General features: G+C 39.4%; 1 protein-coding gene across 5 annotated transcripts in view; it reads left to right on the forward strand.

The window, feature by feature from the left end:
• The window catches only part of MAGI3 (membrane associated guanylate kinase, WW and PDZ domain containing 3), a 261,291-nt gene that overhangs the window by 191,602 nt on the left and 53,972 nt on the right, over window positions 1-15,717 (forward strand). For all 5 annotated transcript variants that reach the window (XM_075559542.1, XM_075559534.1, XM_075559539.1 and 2 more), the window contains exon 7: window positions 15,212-15,269. In XM_075559542.1, coding sequence (XP_075415657.1) covers window positions 15,212-15,269 — 58 coding nt within the window. The remainder of the gene's footprint in view (window positions 1-15,211; window positions 15,270-15,717) is intronic.

Consider the following 15,717-nt stretch of genomic DNA (forward strand, 5'->3'; position numbering starts at 1 on the left):
CCAGGCGGGATTAGACCCTAGAGAAGGACATCATGTTTGGTAGAGGGTGAATGGAAAAAAGGAAGGACTCCAATGAGATGAATTGACACAGTGACTGCAACACACACTGGGCTCAAACATAGAAATGATTGTGGGAATGGCACTGAACTGGTCCAAGTTTTGTTTTATTGTACCTAGGCTGGCTAAGGATCAGAACCAATTTGGTGACACCTAGCAATGACCACAGTGACAATAGCGATACTATTTCTTTTTTTATTTAGTGCAGCAGGAGAAAATCAATAAGTCTCTAAAAATACCCACACCAAAAGAATTTTGCTGCTTAGTGGAAAAAAATTATTCTCTAGAGAGTATTGGATTACAGTGCTTTTCTGTCTTGTATATTATAGGCTCTAATTAATAGCATAATGTCACAAATACAGAATTTATCCCACCAAAAATTATTTGCTATGCCTTCTTCAACATAAGTATAGATGAATAAAAACTTGCACTGGTTTTTACTGTTCATCAAAAATTATTTACTTTGTTTAAAAAAATTAAGTGGCTTAGAACAAGTTTCAAGATAGAGATGTCCTTGTAGTCATTGAAATCTGTGAAAAAGTTGTGAAACAGAATTTATATGTATTTTGTTCAATTTTTTTAATTTTCGCAACAACAAATCGTTGTTGGATGCAGCTGAGTTAGTTCCAACTCACACCGGCCCTCTGTGTGACAGACTGAAACCCTGCCTGTCCTGTGTCATCCTCACAATTGTTGTAATGTTTGAGTCTGTTGTTGCAGCCGCTGTGTGACTCCATCTCATTGAGGGGCCTCCTCTTGTGCATTCTCCGTCTATGCTACCAAGGATGATGTCCTTTTCCAGGGACTTGTCTTTCCTGGTAGCATGTCCATGAGATCAAAGTCAATCATCCTTACTTCTAAAGAACATTCTGGCGCTACTTTTTCCAAAACAGATTGGTTTGTTCTTCTGGCAGTCCACAGTACTTTCAACATTCTTTGCCACACTGTGATTAAAATGAGTCTTCCTTATTCCGTGTCTTGCTTTCACATAAGGCAATTGAAAATACCATGGCTGTGTCAGGCCCACTCTAACTAGATTCACAGTTATTAATGATGTCCATTCCCTCTAAATTGATACCTAGACTCAACATAATTCTAATCAAAATGCAAGCTGGCTGTTTTGAAAAAATCGGCAAGGCGATTCTTAAATATATATGGAAATAAAAATTACAATAGGGAATTTTTAAAATTACATTCGCAACTTTAAAAATCACATTTTAGAATAAATCTATTGGAACATGTCACTGAAAACTACAACTCTCTGAAAAAAGTTAGTAATTACCTAAATTATTTGATAGCCCAGATAGCTCAGTAGTTAAAGGGCTCAGTTGTTAACTATGGGGTCAGCAGTTTGGACCCATCAGCTGCTACATGGGAGAGAGATGACAATCATATTCTGTCAAAAGTTACAGCCTTGGAATTCCTACGGGACAGTGCTACTGTGTCCTATGTGGTCTGAGTCAGCATCAGCTCGATGGCAGTGGGTTTGTTTACTTTTAGAAAATGCTTGAAACGATCTGTGTTTACAGATTTCAAACGCAATGTTATTGCTGATGTTCTTTTCCCTCAACTGATACCTACATTCTATAATAATCCAAATCAAAATCCTAACTATTTTGAAGAAATTGACAAGCTGATATATATATATGTGTGTGTGTGTGTGTGTGTGTATGTATATACACATATATACATATATATACATGCATAAGGGGTTACCCCCCCAAAATTTTTTTTTTACAAATCTATGTATTTAATTTTTTTTTACAAAACAACCTTATAACTTTCAAAGTACTCTCCATTACACTTAATACATTTGTCAAATCTGCGATTCCATTCTTGGAAACATTTTTCAAACTCATCTGTTTGAATGACTGACAACACCCCCCTTGGTTTTTCATTCACCTCTTCTGTCTCCTCAAACCGCTGTCCTTTCGTGTCCCTCTTCATATGTGGAAACAAAAAGAAGTTGTGTAGAGTGATGTAAGATGAGTAAAGTGCGTGGGGCAAAAGAGGCATGCTGGTTTTTGCCCAAAAAACACACTAGTGCACTGAGATGACTGCATGAGCAGGTGCATTGTCGTGGTCGTAAGACCTGTCCCCGGTCTACCACAAATCAGGCCTTTTTGGTCACATACTGTTACGCAATGTTTTCAGAACCTCTAAATAGAAAGCTTGATGAACAGTCTAACCTGGTGGAACAAACTTAAAATCCACTACGAGCTGACATTTTCATTTGTTCAGGACGTTGATGAATATCCAGAACAAAGTTTTTAATCAGTCGACATTTCACCTTTTTTGAAACAAGTAAACCACTCGTACACTTAAGTTTTTCTCATAACACTGTCCTTGTTAGATGTGTTCACCATCACAACAGTTTCTACAGTATTTTTTCCGAGCAGGAAACAAATTTCACCAGCCACACACTGTTCTCTTCAATCAACCATCACAAAAAAATGAGGTTTGAGCAAAACTGCTTTTACCAAAAAATTCATTGTGACCAGAAAGCTTCTCAAGTGAGACCACTCAGTGCATTAACTCAGAGCAAGTTGCTTGATGCTTGCTTACTGGGAAAAAATATATACTATGAAAGCTTCACTCTGCCCAGCACAATTCCAGTTTTGGGGTGTGTGTGTGTGTGTGTGTGTGTGTGTGTGTGTGTGTGTGTGTACTGAAAATATAAAGAAACTATTTAGCCCTAACAGTCTTTAAAAAGGACAGAGTTGGAGGACACAAGCTACCAGGTTTGAAGACTTAGAGAACTGCAGTAGTCAGGACAGGTGGTTGAGGCATAATGATAGACAAATAGATTACTGGAGCAGAACAGAGAATCCAGAAATAGATGCACATATACATGAGCAATTGATTTTTAAACAAAGGTCCAATCATGTCAACACATTCTCAATTGGTACTGGAACAACTGCATATTTGTCTAAAAAAATGACTCAGTTATATCTCACTCCATACTCAAAAAGTTATGTAAGATCAAAGACTTAAACATAAAATCTAGAACACACCTTTCAGAAGAAAATATAGAACAATATCTTCATGGCTTTGGGATTGACAATGATTTCTTATTTTTACTGCTAAAAGTATGAATCATATCAACAATTATCAAAGAAAGGATTGGATAATAAATGTTTTCATCAAAAGATATATTAAGAAAGTGAATAAACTAAAATACTGAAAGAAAATGCATCAAATTCTGACAAAGAATTTGTATACAGAATCTTTAAAGAATCATTACAAGTCAATAATAAAAGTACAAATAGCCAAATTCAAAAGTAAGCAAAATATTTACTTGAGTCTTCACCAAAGTAGACATGCAGATGCCAGTAGCACATGAAAAATACTCAACATCATTGATCATTAGGGAAATATCAGTTAAATTTACTCTGACTTAGTACTTTACACCTATTAAAAAGACTAATCATTAAGACAGACCATAGTAATGATTGTTGGTGAAAATAGGATATAAGAAACCCTTCTAGGTCACTGAGGAAAATGTGAAATGACACAGCTACTATGGAAAACATTTTGGTAGTTTCCTAAAAACTTAAATACAAATGTACTGTATGGCCCAGAAATACCATCTTCCTAGACATCTACCCAAGAGGAATGAAATCATATGTCCACACTAAGACTGGTATACAAATAGTATAAGAGCACTATTTACAAAAACCAAAGAGTGGAAACAAAACAAATGTCCATCAACTGTTGAATAGATGAATACAATGTAATTAATAGTTATATAGTGCAATAAACTCGCTGTCTTTGAATAGATTCCTTGGTTCCAACCTATTGTTGGAAGCCCAGAGTAGAACCTGCTCTCTAGGGTTTCTGAGACTATAAATCTTTATGGAAGCAGACAGCCTCATCTTTCTCCTATAGAGCAGATAATGGGTTTGAACTGCTGACCTTGCAGTTAGCAGCCCAACTCTTAACCCTTTGCTTTACCAGGATTCTTTGAGCTTCTATATTAATAAAACAAAAACACCTAAATACTCATTCAACCTCACCCTATCCAACCCTACTGCCACAGAGTTGATTCTGATTCATTGTGACCCCATAGGACAGAGTAGGACTGCTTGTAATGGTTTTTAAGACTAAAGTCTTTACAGAATGCAAACAACCTCATCTTTCTCGGATGTAGCGACTCATAGGTTTGAACCACCAACCTTGGGGTTAGCAGCCCAATGCTTAACCACTGTGTCACCAGGTATCAAGTAATGAAAAAGTAATGAAATGCTAATATGTGTTGCAACACAAATGAACTGCAATATTATGCAAAGTTAAAAAAAACTCAAAAGACCAGATATTTAATGATTCTATTTCAATGAAATGTCTAGAATAGGCTAATTCTGAGAAACCGAAAGGAGATTAATAGTTATCTGAGGCTGGAAGTAGGAACAGAGATTTCCTGTTAACAGTATGAAGACTCTTATAGAGTAACCAAAATGTTCTAAAACAGGATTATGGTGCTGGTTGTACAACTTGTAAGTTACTGTAAGTTCTTAAATTGTACACTTATAGCAGATGGATGCTATGGCAAAAAAGCAGCCAAAGATTTAAACACAACCCCCTCCCCCAAATATAAAAGAATAACCTTATAAGGACATAAAAAGATATCCGGTTATTTTCATTAGTCATCAGGGAAATAGCTCACATCAGAGAAATACCATTCACACTCACTAACCCAAAGCAAGATAAGACAAAAACCCAAAACTTGCTGCTCTAGGGTTAATTCTCGCTCACAGCGACCCCATGTGTTACAGAATGGAACTGAGCACTGTAGGGTTTTCTTGGCTATAATCTTTTTGGAAGCAGATGGCCAGGCCTATTTTACACTGCGGCCAAGTAGGTTGGAAACTACCCCTTTTAGGTTCCTAGCCAATCACAAATTGGCCACTGAGGGACCTCTCCTGTCAACTTCTTGTGTGCCATTGAGTTATTCCTGACTTACAGTGGCCTTAGAGGACACAGGAGAGCCACAGATGGTTTCCTGCACATTTTTACCAAAGGAGATTGCCAGGTATTTGCTTTCCACAGAGTGGCGGTGGTTTTGAACAGTTGGCTTTTCGTTTAGCCGCTGAGCACTTAACCAGTGCACCATGAGGACTTCTGGCATGCCCACAAACCCTCTGCCACCAAGTCAGTTTTCACTCAGCAAGGCTACAGAATTTCCAAGGCTCTGTAGATGTTTACCAGAGCAAACAGCCTCATCCTTCTCCAGAGGAGCAACTGTAGGTTGAACCTCCTACCCTGACAGGTGTATGCAATTGCCAAATCTCATTGACATTAAGAGTAGCTGACAGAGACGATGTAAGATATGAAAATAGTAATTATAACTTATCAAGGGTTCATGAGGGAGGGTGTTCGGGGGAGGGAAAGAGAAAAGTGAGGAGCTGACATAAACGGCTCAAGTAGAAAATGCTTTGAAAATGATGATAGCAGCATAAGTACAAATGTGCTTGACACATGGATGATTGTATGGGGAAAAAAGTATTCAATAAAAAAAAGTAGCTGAGAACTAACAGGACGACAGGGCTAGGCCCAAGCCAAGCTATGTAGATCCCCTCCCCAGAAGAACATAATACAGAAGATACAGCCTGGGGAGAGTGGTGGGTCTGTCCAGACCACCCCATGGTTGTGAACTAGGAGGGAGGGAGAGAGCGAGCGAGAGAGAACCTCATCATGGCCCACCAAGCGCCAGGATGACATTCCTGCTCAGAGCAACCAATGCCTAGAGAGACCACAGATCTGGCCTCAACACGAGACACGACATCCCCTCACTGACCCATAGTGCTATGAGGGACAGCACTGTAGAGTGTTTGGAAAATGTGTCCCGTCTGCGCCACAGTAGCTGGGTGAACTCTAAGGGAGTGCAACAGGGAGCAAAGTAATCAAGTCCCCGTGGAATCCTAAAAATAGACTTTTGACTCAGGGAACAGGACTTGGTACCTCATCAGACCTGATTAAAATATACTCATAAGGGTCAGCAGACAGACCTAGAGCTATCAGGTTTTTGTAGACAATTGGACATCCCCCCAGAGAAGGGACAGTTCAACCAGGGTGCAGTATAGCATCGACCAAACACACATCATTCCTCTAGTCCCTGAATACTTACTCCCCCCCCAACACACACACACACTACCATGACCCGATTATACTTTACAAATCCAGCTAGACCAGGGCTCTTGACACATGGAATTCAGGGCAGATAAACCCCTTAGGAACAGTAGTGGGAGTAGCAATACCATGAGGGTCAAGGGATGGTGGGGGGGAGGGGGGCAAACCATCACAAGGTTAGATATATACCCACCCCCCTAGGGGGACAAATAACAGAAATGTGGGTAAAGGGAGACAATGGACAGTGTGAGACACAGTAAGATCAATAATATTTAATTGATGAAGAATTCACGGGGTGGAGGAAGGTAGGGGAGAAGAGCTGATACCAAGGGCTCAAGTAGAAAGAAAATATTTTGGAAACATTGATGGCAACATATGTACAAGTGTGCCTAATACAATTGAGTGATGGATTGTCATAAGATTTGTAAGAACACCCGAAAAATGATAAAAATAGATAAGGGGGGAAAGAGTAGCTGAGATTCTTTATAACTTTTATAACACGCCATCCTTGTTTATAAGGCTTTTCAAACTGAGTTCTTTCTTAAGGTGAAATCAGCCATTGTGCAAGCAAACCGGGGTCTACAGTGGCACAAACAGTAAAGCCCTCAACTGCTAGCTAAAAAGGTTTGTGGTGTGAACCCGCTGCAGTGCCTCAGAAGGCAGGCCTGACCGTCGCCGTGGGAGCTCCGTGGAGCAGTTAGATTCTGCACATACCAGGCATCGTGAGTCAAAATCAACTCAACAGCAAATAACAGCAAGGCAAACTGGAATATAGAATACTACGGAATTTGCCTTTTTAAGAAGTGTGAACCTATTCATCTTCTCAGGCCTGTCTCTTTTGTTAGTGCCTGGTCCTTTTTCTATGACTCATAGTAACCCTATTGGACAGAGTTGAACTGCCCCTCTGAGTTTCTCTGAACAGAAAGCTTCATCATTTGCTTGGTGGTTTCAGACTGTTGATCCTGCAGGAGTTAGAATCGACTCAATGACAGTGAGTTTGACTTGGAGTTCTTTTTCTGCTCCCTGACCTAAGCTATGGTATTCCCAGTTGCCTCGTATGCATGTGAACATTGGATATTGAATAAGGAAGACCGAAGAAGAATTGATGTGTTAGAGTTGTGTTGCTGAAGATTATTTTAAGTGCCAAGGACTCCCATAAAAACAAATAAATCTCTCTTGGAAGGAGGACAGCCAGAGTGCTTCTTAGAGACAAAGATGGTGACACTTGGTCTCATGGACTTTGGACGTGTCAGAAGAGACAGGTCCCTGGAGAAAGACACCATGCTTAGTAGAGGGACAGCGGGAAAGAGGCAGGCCCTAAAGGAGATGGAGTGTCAGTGGCTGCACAATGGGCTTCCTCTTAGAGACCATTCTGAGGAGGGCGCGGGACCTCGCAGTGTCTCGCTCTGTCGGGCCGCGGGTTGCTGTGGGTCAGAGCTGACTTGCAGGCACTGGCCACAGCAACAGCAGTTATTTGGCTGTGGTTCTCTGCTGTCTTTCTTAGTATTTTCCTTATTTTATTCAATGTTTTCATTCTCGTGGCTTTAACTGCCACCTTATCTAAATCGCTAGTATTGCCCTTGACATCTGAATTCTTTATTTCTTACTACATTTGAACCGTTGTTTGTTATTGACCTATTAGCACTTCATATAAACACACCTAAAACTGAATTTAACATTGTCTGCACCCTTTCCCTCTGGGTCAGAATCCTTGGAACCGTGGTTTTCCCTTGCTCTATTTCCGGTGCAGTTGCCAGGTCCTGTCTGTGCCTTCTCTATTTTCTGGTTTGCCAGTGTCTTATTTTGAAATTTTTCAAGCATATAGAAAATGTGAATTTGAAAGAATTTTACAATGAGCAACTATAAACCCACCACCAAAATATTACAATTCACATTTTACTGTGTTTGCTTTTCACACAGCGTTCTAAGCCTGTCTTTTATTTATCCATGCTTCTTGTGCTATTTTTCTTCCTCTTCACTCTTCTAATTACTACATCCTAGATTTTGTTTGTTTTTCTTTTCTGTTTATTCATACTCGCCAATATATCCTTTATGATGATGGTCTCCAAATGATAGTTATTTATTAGCATATAGTAAGAAAATGTTAGAACTTATTTTTCATATTGCCATTTTTAAAAGAAATCAATTCCGCTTCACTACTGTTTAACACCAGCACTCGTCTGTGTCAGTTTGTCATATGATGGTGTTTTTGTCTTACTGTGATGCTGGAAGTTATGCTGCCAGTATTTCAAATACCAGCTGGTCACTCATGGTGAAAAGGTTTCTGCAAAGCTTCTGGATTGAGAACAGAGAAAGGATAGACTGTTGACATCCGAGGGAACTGAAAACCTTATTAGTAGCAGCAGAGTGTTGTCAGAAATATTGCCGAAATATGAGCCCATGAGGTGGGAAGGCATGCAAATATACGACTGGGGAAGGAGCTGCCTCTTTGAAGTAGTGTCAACCTTAATGATGTGAGTGGACTTGGGTATCTTCATTTGCTGATGAAAATATTTTGCTTCCCCAAATAAACTCGCCATTAAAACTGATAACAAAGTGTATCATCCAAGACATCACAGATTGGGTTAATACCTGTAAACAAAATGTATAGAAAACAGCCTGTGGAAGAGATGTTGTCACGAGAAGCGATTTTGAGAAGATTTACCAAGTTTCCCAAGGCCTAAAGATTCAGTAGAAAGATGTTCTGGACATTGAGGAATCAAAGGCAATAAAGAAACTAAGAGATTGGGCACAGAAGACAGAAAGTAAGACTTAGACTTCATTTCCATAATAAGTTGTTAACCTTCTCTTTTGGAGTTAAATTTGCTGGTGCCCATTTCCGAGGGTTCCCCCCCCACCCCCCGTTACTCATGACCATGTACTGATAAAACAGTTTCCTCCATTTTGCTTTTACCTTTTTATAACATTGATATTAAACTATGTGTCAATAAAGTAGACTTTCAAAGAAGAAACAGCTGCCCACATCTGGATAAGGTATTTCTTCCTTCTGTTGTACGCGGGGCTATTGTACGCGGGGCTATTGTACGCGTGCCTGTGTCAGCACGGCGTTCTTCCTTATTCCTGCCCCGCACATCGCCACATTCCCGCTCGAAGCTTACTGAGGGAAAAGCAGGCTTGTTACCCTTCGATTTTTGTCAAGGACCCTGTGGAGTTTTGCAGTTTATCTGTGGCCAGTCAGGAGGATTTATGAATTATGTTCTGTGGTTATAAACTAACCCACACATATTAAAATAAAGCTCAGAAAAATTTCTGCAAGGTACTACAGAATGAAGAAAATGCAAATATGCATGTATAAATTAACAGTAAGAAAACATCACTGCTGGCACTTTTCATATACCACATATGAGGTATTCACCACATTGGCATGAAACAGTGATAATTATTTAGTCTTTCTCTCTTTAAAATTTTCCATTTTTTGGATGTTCTGTTAAATGTACATTAGTAGTATACATGTATATTTGTAAGTAAGTAAAGGCAATCCTTAGATTAGAACATGCAACCAGTAATTACTAACCAACCCACATGGGTCATCATTTATAATAACAAACAGAACAACAAAGCAACTTTGAGAAGTGTGTCAAAACATTAGTATTAGTATGTCAGATATTTCATTGTATCTGGAAGTATTTCTTTAACATTTTAATGGACAGAAAGGTACACAAATTTCTGATAGCAGATATTAACTGTACCTAACTCTGACTTATATACAAATTTGACTAAAAGATAGACTCCTCATAACCCAGGGACTGCTTGTGTACATGTATATAGCTGTGGGATACATATTCAGATGTTTTAGTGGTTAAACTGCATGACCAAAAAAAATTGCATACACTGCTTCCTAACCACACCTAGAGTAGTATTTGACCAAACAGCAGGGCACAATGTAATAAAATCAACCAGTCAATAACCCTATATCTTGGTGTTCTCAGGACTAACCCAACGTATTCCTGTTATTCAAACATAATTATTAATAGTTCTCTTTTACTCTGAAAAATGAGCACTGTGTTATGTAAAAGCCTCAGCCATTGAGTCAATTGCAACTCTTAAAAACCCTGCATAGGGTTTCTTTACAGCAGTGGTTCTCAACCTGTGGGTCGCGACCCTTCTGGCAGTCAAATGACCTTTTCACAGGGGTCCCCTCAAACCATCAGAAAACATGTATTTCCGATAATCTTAGGAACCAAGACACCTGTGCTCCTCTATCCATCTCCAGGTGGGTTTGGCCACATGCAGATACACCCACATACAGCTACCCGGCATGAAAACTGTTACCATGCTATACCATGCTTCAAGACAAAATTTCATTTATTTGTAGTTAGAAATAGGTATGTCACAATATATGTGATTAATCAATATGTTTTAATTGTGTTCAGTTTGTAACAATGAAAATACATCCTGCATATCAGATATTTACATTACGATTCATAACAGTAGCAAAATGACAGTTATGAAGTAGCAACGAAAATAGTGTTATGGTTGGGGATCACCACAACATGAGGAACTGTATGAAATGGTCGTGGCATTAGGAAGGTTGAGAACCACTGTTTTACAGGAAACAAAATCTTTATGGAAGCAGATAGTTTCACCTTTCAGCCTCACCCTTCCCCAGAGGGTTTGAACCACCAACGTTTGCCTAACTCACTGGGCTACCAGTTATATAAAAAACAAAAAGCCAAACCCATTTGTGTTAATCTGGGTTGACTAGAGAAACAAATTCCTCCAGCTCAAGGGCTCTAGCGTAGCTTCATGTGTCTTGTCATCAGGCATAGGAAGCAGAAGCAGAGAGTGTTTCCTGCCTCCGGGGAGGAATACTGGAGTTCCCAGAATGCTCAGGAGAAGGCCACGCCCATGCAGAGACCTCATTGGCTATGGCCTTATTGGCAGGCTAGACGCAACCACTTTGGAAGTTGACAGGAGATTTATGTAACTGCCACACCACTATTGCGTGATTCATTTTCTACTCATAGAAACCCATCAAATTGATTCCAACATTATACACGGTTTCTGAAACTGTTAATCTTCATGGAAGCAGACAGCCTCATCTTTCTCCCAGCCTTGTGATTAGCAGTCAGACATGCACCCAACAATGCCACCAGGGTGCTTGTGTCATATCAGTCATCCTTATTCTGCTTAAGACAGTAGTGTAGTACTGTTGAAAACCTTTTAATGGAAGAGCTATTCTCTTGTCCCCCACAACTAGGTAGGTCTTTCTGATATGACCTCTACTTTGTGATGGGAAGCCCAGGCTTAACCTATTTGCCTTGTACTCCGGAGACTTTTACCACTTGACCTGTGCACTGCTTCCTCTGCCCTCACACCCCCACCATAAACTGACTCTAGGATATAATGTTAGTATTCCCCATAGCACAGCGTAGATGCTCCAAGCCATCTTTAACAATATTTTGAGTGTAGAATTTTACGATTTACTATTGTAAATATTAATCTGCTGCACATCTTCCAGAAGGACCTGGGTTTTAAAACTTGCCCCCCAACACTTATATTGCTGATATATTCAGAACCTAGCCCTGCCTTTGTCTTGTAATCTGATGGCAAGCTTGTTGTACATATTGATCTTACATTTAAAGAAATTAATTGGTGTTTGGGTTAAATAGTTATCTTAAATATATATCTAGAGTCCATTTTACTCTCAACCCACCCCCATTTTTTTTTATGGTGAAACAGATTTTTTTTTTTTACTAAAAGCTTTAAAATGCATGAATGTTGATGCCATTTGGAGCTTAGAGAAAGATAAAAAGAAATTATCAGCTGAATAGAGCTCCACAATAAGAAGCTATTGTAATTCATTCATTTAAATAAGAAAAACCTTAGTTTAGGGAGAAGGAAAAAGGATAAATTTATAGGGCTTAGTACTAACCAACTACTTGATATGCCACAAATAGTTTTGCCTTTTGAATCAACTTTTTTTTTAAATGGGAGGAGATGCTTTAGCTTCTTACAAAAGAGAAGGATGGACTTCCTTATCCCCGAAGTAAGAAAAGACATTTTCTGTGGCCCTATAGTTCTCACTCTGTCTTCTCACAACCAGTTTTCAAAACAAAAGGCCATCTCATCTGCAGACTGGCATTTACTTTCCTTGCAATGGCTTTTGTGCATTTGGTAGTCAGTTATTCCATCAATATCTGGTGTGCTGTGTTGCTGGCAGAAGGACCAGAAACCCAGCATTCAGTTTTGCCTCACCTCTCTTCTCATCCCTCAGCCTTCTAGTGACTCGCTCAGTCCTGTTACTTCTACTTCCTTCTCTCTGTAGTCTGTTCTTTCCTGCCAGCCTTCATAGCTTCTTACAGATGGTTTTCCTATTTGTTCCCCTTTCTTCTCATTACAGTCCATCCATGTCACCCTTCATTAACTGCTGTCATAACCTATCTCAAATATAAATTTAAGAATGTCGCGGCAGAGCGAACAATGGAGCCGCGCTTTGCAAACGGTTTGAAAATCAGCCTTAGACTGAGAATTAACATCCTCCAAATATATCAATTAAAAAAAAAAGAATGTTGCAATCCTACTTAATCAGTCCCAACAGCATCAAAATAATGATCCTTAATAAGGTGCTCCCTGCTGCTGTGTAAAGGACTCGTCTCTCTTTGCATTCCAGTTCCACTCCGGTTTCACCAAATTATTTGCAATTTCTGAAAATGCTATGCATTCTTAACCCCTCATTGCCTTTGCACATGCCCTAGCATCTGTTGGGAATGCAAGCTCACCCTTTAAGACTTAGCTCCTCTAGTACCTTAGCAAGCTTTTCTGGTAGCTGATCTCACCCACCAATTGGTGCTATTCCTCTGCACTCCTCCAAATGGTTGTCTTCCTTGTCCCAGTTATCTCTCTGCCTTCCTATCTAGACTGTGAACTCCTTGAGATCACTTCTGTGCTGTTTTTATTTTTATTTCATCTTTGGAAGGCAGGAGGGGGGAAGAGAAAAAAGGAAAGAAATCAGTAAATGAATCAGGTTGTATCTGATTGCTAAGTGTTTTATTCTTGCTTCCATTGGCTTATTTAATAAGTAAACAACAACCATACCCTTAATCTGCCCCAATCTACCCTGCAAAATATGACTAATGGTGTCACTAATATGCTGAATCCGTGTCCAAGTTCAACACTGAATTATGTCCGTCTTTTAGCCTACTTAAGTATCCAAACATTCATTTTTGTGAATTTGTTTGATATCAAATGGCATCTTCCAGATTTTCTATAGTTCTTTCTATTCTCCCACTATTAGTAAAGACAGCATAAATATAATTGTGCTACAGTTGTAGGATTCAGTCTTACTCAGCATCCTAGCTGTTTCAAGAAAATTTCTATTAAGTTAAAAAACATACATCTTTTATGGAAGATCCATAACCACAGTACTTTGGTAATCTTGTGGTGCATTTTTCACATATAAGGTTTGTCAAAAAAGTTTATACACTAGTGGGATCTGTGGACAAACTTTTTAAAGCGCCCTCATATAATTCATGCACAGTCTCAATCCATATACCAGTTGCTTGATAAAATTTTGGTGCCTATTAATTGCCAATTGTTTGCATCATAGGTGCAGAAGAACAAAATGAACTGAAGTGTGTCTCAGGTCTGCTTAGTTGTTTTGTTGTTCCCACATAGTGGCCACTTTTCAGCTGTCCCCCCTTCAGACAGTCCAACCAGGTCCTTCCGAGGAAAATCGTAAAAACTCACCAGCCCGGGAAACCACCCGTCAACATACACAGGCAGAACAATATGCTGCAGCAGAAATAAAAGGCTGCGAGCCGATTCACAGCTTCTCACCAAGAGACCTGACTTGTTTATGGGCTTGTTGTTCTTAATGTGGAGTGACCATTTGTCTTAGAGGAAAACATTTTATATAGCTCATTAGGCTCATTGCAATGGGATTTTTACTTACCAAGCTGATACATCACAAAGTGGAGACCCAGAGGCTAAATTATATTGTGCCTTTTGATTTTTGTCTAAGGCTATTTTCTGCCTGGCATACTTCATGTGTGTGTTTGTATGCATGTATGTATGTGTGGGTGTGTGTTTCAGCATAGCAGAAAATCAGTAAAAGAAATTGAAGATAAAAGTGTGGGCCATCCTAGTGTGCAACTGTGGATTTTCAAGACATTTGTTTGTGCTGGGCTTAGATAATAATTGGTAGCACTAGAACCACCTGCTGGGATCATTCCTGCCAAATTACTCCATGTCTGGCTAATATATTAAATAGTTCTTCAGGAATTTAAACTTTCAAAGAATGCAGACACAAGGGGAGGGAGCAGAGAATCCATTCGTAGCAGGGCCAGCTCATTTTAGAAAAATCAGATTTTTTCCCTTTATTTCTTTTAATGCTCAAAAATTCAATGCCCTTCCATTTTCCTGGTTAAATTTTATTGGTAAGTTACTTGGGCTAAACCATATTTAGTAATTCTGTGTAAGACATAACACTGCTAATGTCCACAAACACAGCTCATCCGCACAAGGCATTCGAACTGTTGACTACTCAGATCAAAGTTACGCAGGGGAAGACAGACCCTTTCTGAGGTTTTAAGCAAATCTCAGTTGCCCAAACCTAGTACTGAACTTTACAGCAGGGAGAAGTGGTCCCAGAAATAGGAGGAATAATTGACAAGTCATGCATCATGAAATATTTAACAAGCAGTTGCTTCTGGCATGTGTCTATAGGGAATGTCTCCTTTCAACTGTATCAAGCTTTTTAAAGGAAAGAATGTGGTTTTTAATATAATCAGCATATTCTTATGGTTTGTGATTCAAATAAAGACCCTTGAGTTTAATAACATTTTTTGTTGTATCTCCTGATTATTTGCTGAGACACTCACTGACGATTGAAGAAGCCCTCAGACTCAAACTGTGTTTGTTCCTAAACAATGAGCCTTCATCTTCTGTCTCCTAAATATTAGTATAATGAAATAAAATTTTTAACATATTCAAATTCACCCAGTGATTAATTGTTTGCTGCCTGCTTGAATGTGACATTTCACTCAGCCCTTTTGTGTATTTACAGAACTTCCTTATGGCTGGGAGAAGATAGAGGACCCTCAGTATGGAACCTACTATGTGGAGTAAGTGTGTGACCTCCGTGACTCGTCTCTCAAATACTTCCCTTCATTATCCCACTTTAGGGAGCGCTGGAGAGAGTGCTTCATGCTCCTGCAATCCAATCCAGCTTCTCACCCTTTTCAACTAGGGGATGAGGAGTAGGGGCGGTGGGCAATTACTTCACTGACCTTGGGCATCCTAAAAGTTTCCTTTGAAGTAAATAGAGAGTACCAGAGGAAAGTTATCCAGATGATTTACAGCTGGAGACGCAAGCTTTACTACGTCAGCCTTTAAAGAGAAGACTGGTCCATGGAAATCTGTGAAATGAGGTCACTGCACTAGATGCGCTATCAAAGACACTTCCAACATTGGAACTGTGTGATTCTGAAAGCACTAAAAAGACATTAAGGGCTCTGCACCATAATGATCCAAAGTTTTGAAGTATATAATTAAGCTAATGTCACTCTCCAT

Source organism: Tenrec ecaudatus, chromosome 1 (genome assembly GCF_050624435.1).
Source record: "Tenrec ecaudatus isolate mTenEca1 chromosome 1, mTenEca1.hap1, whole genome shotgun sequence".
NCBI lineage: Eukaryota > Metazoa > Chordata > Mammalia > Afrosoricida > Tenrecidae > Tenrec > Tenrec ecaudatus.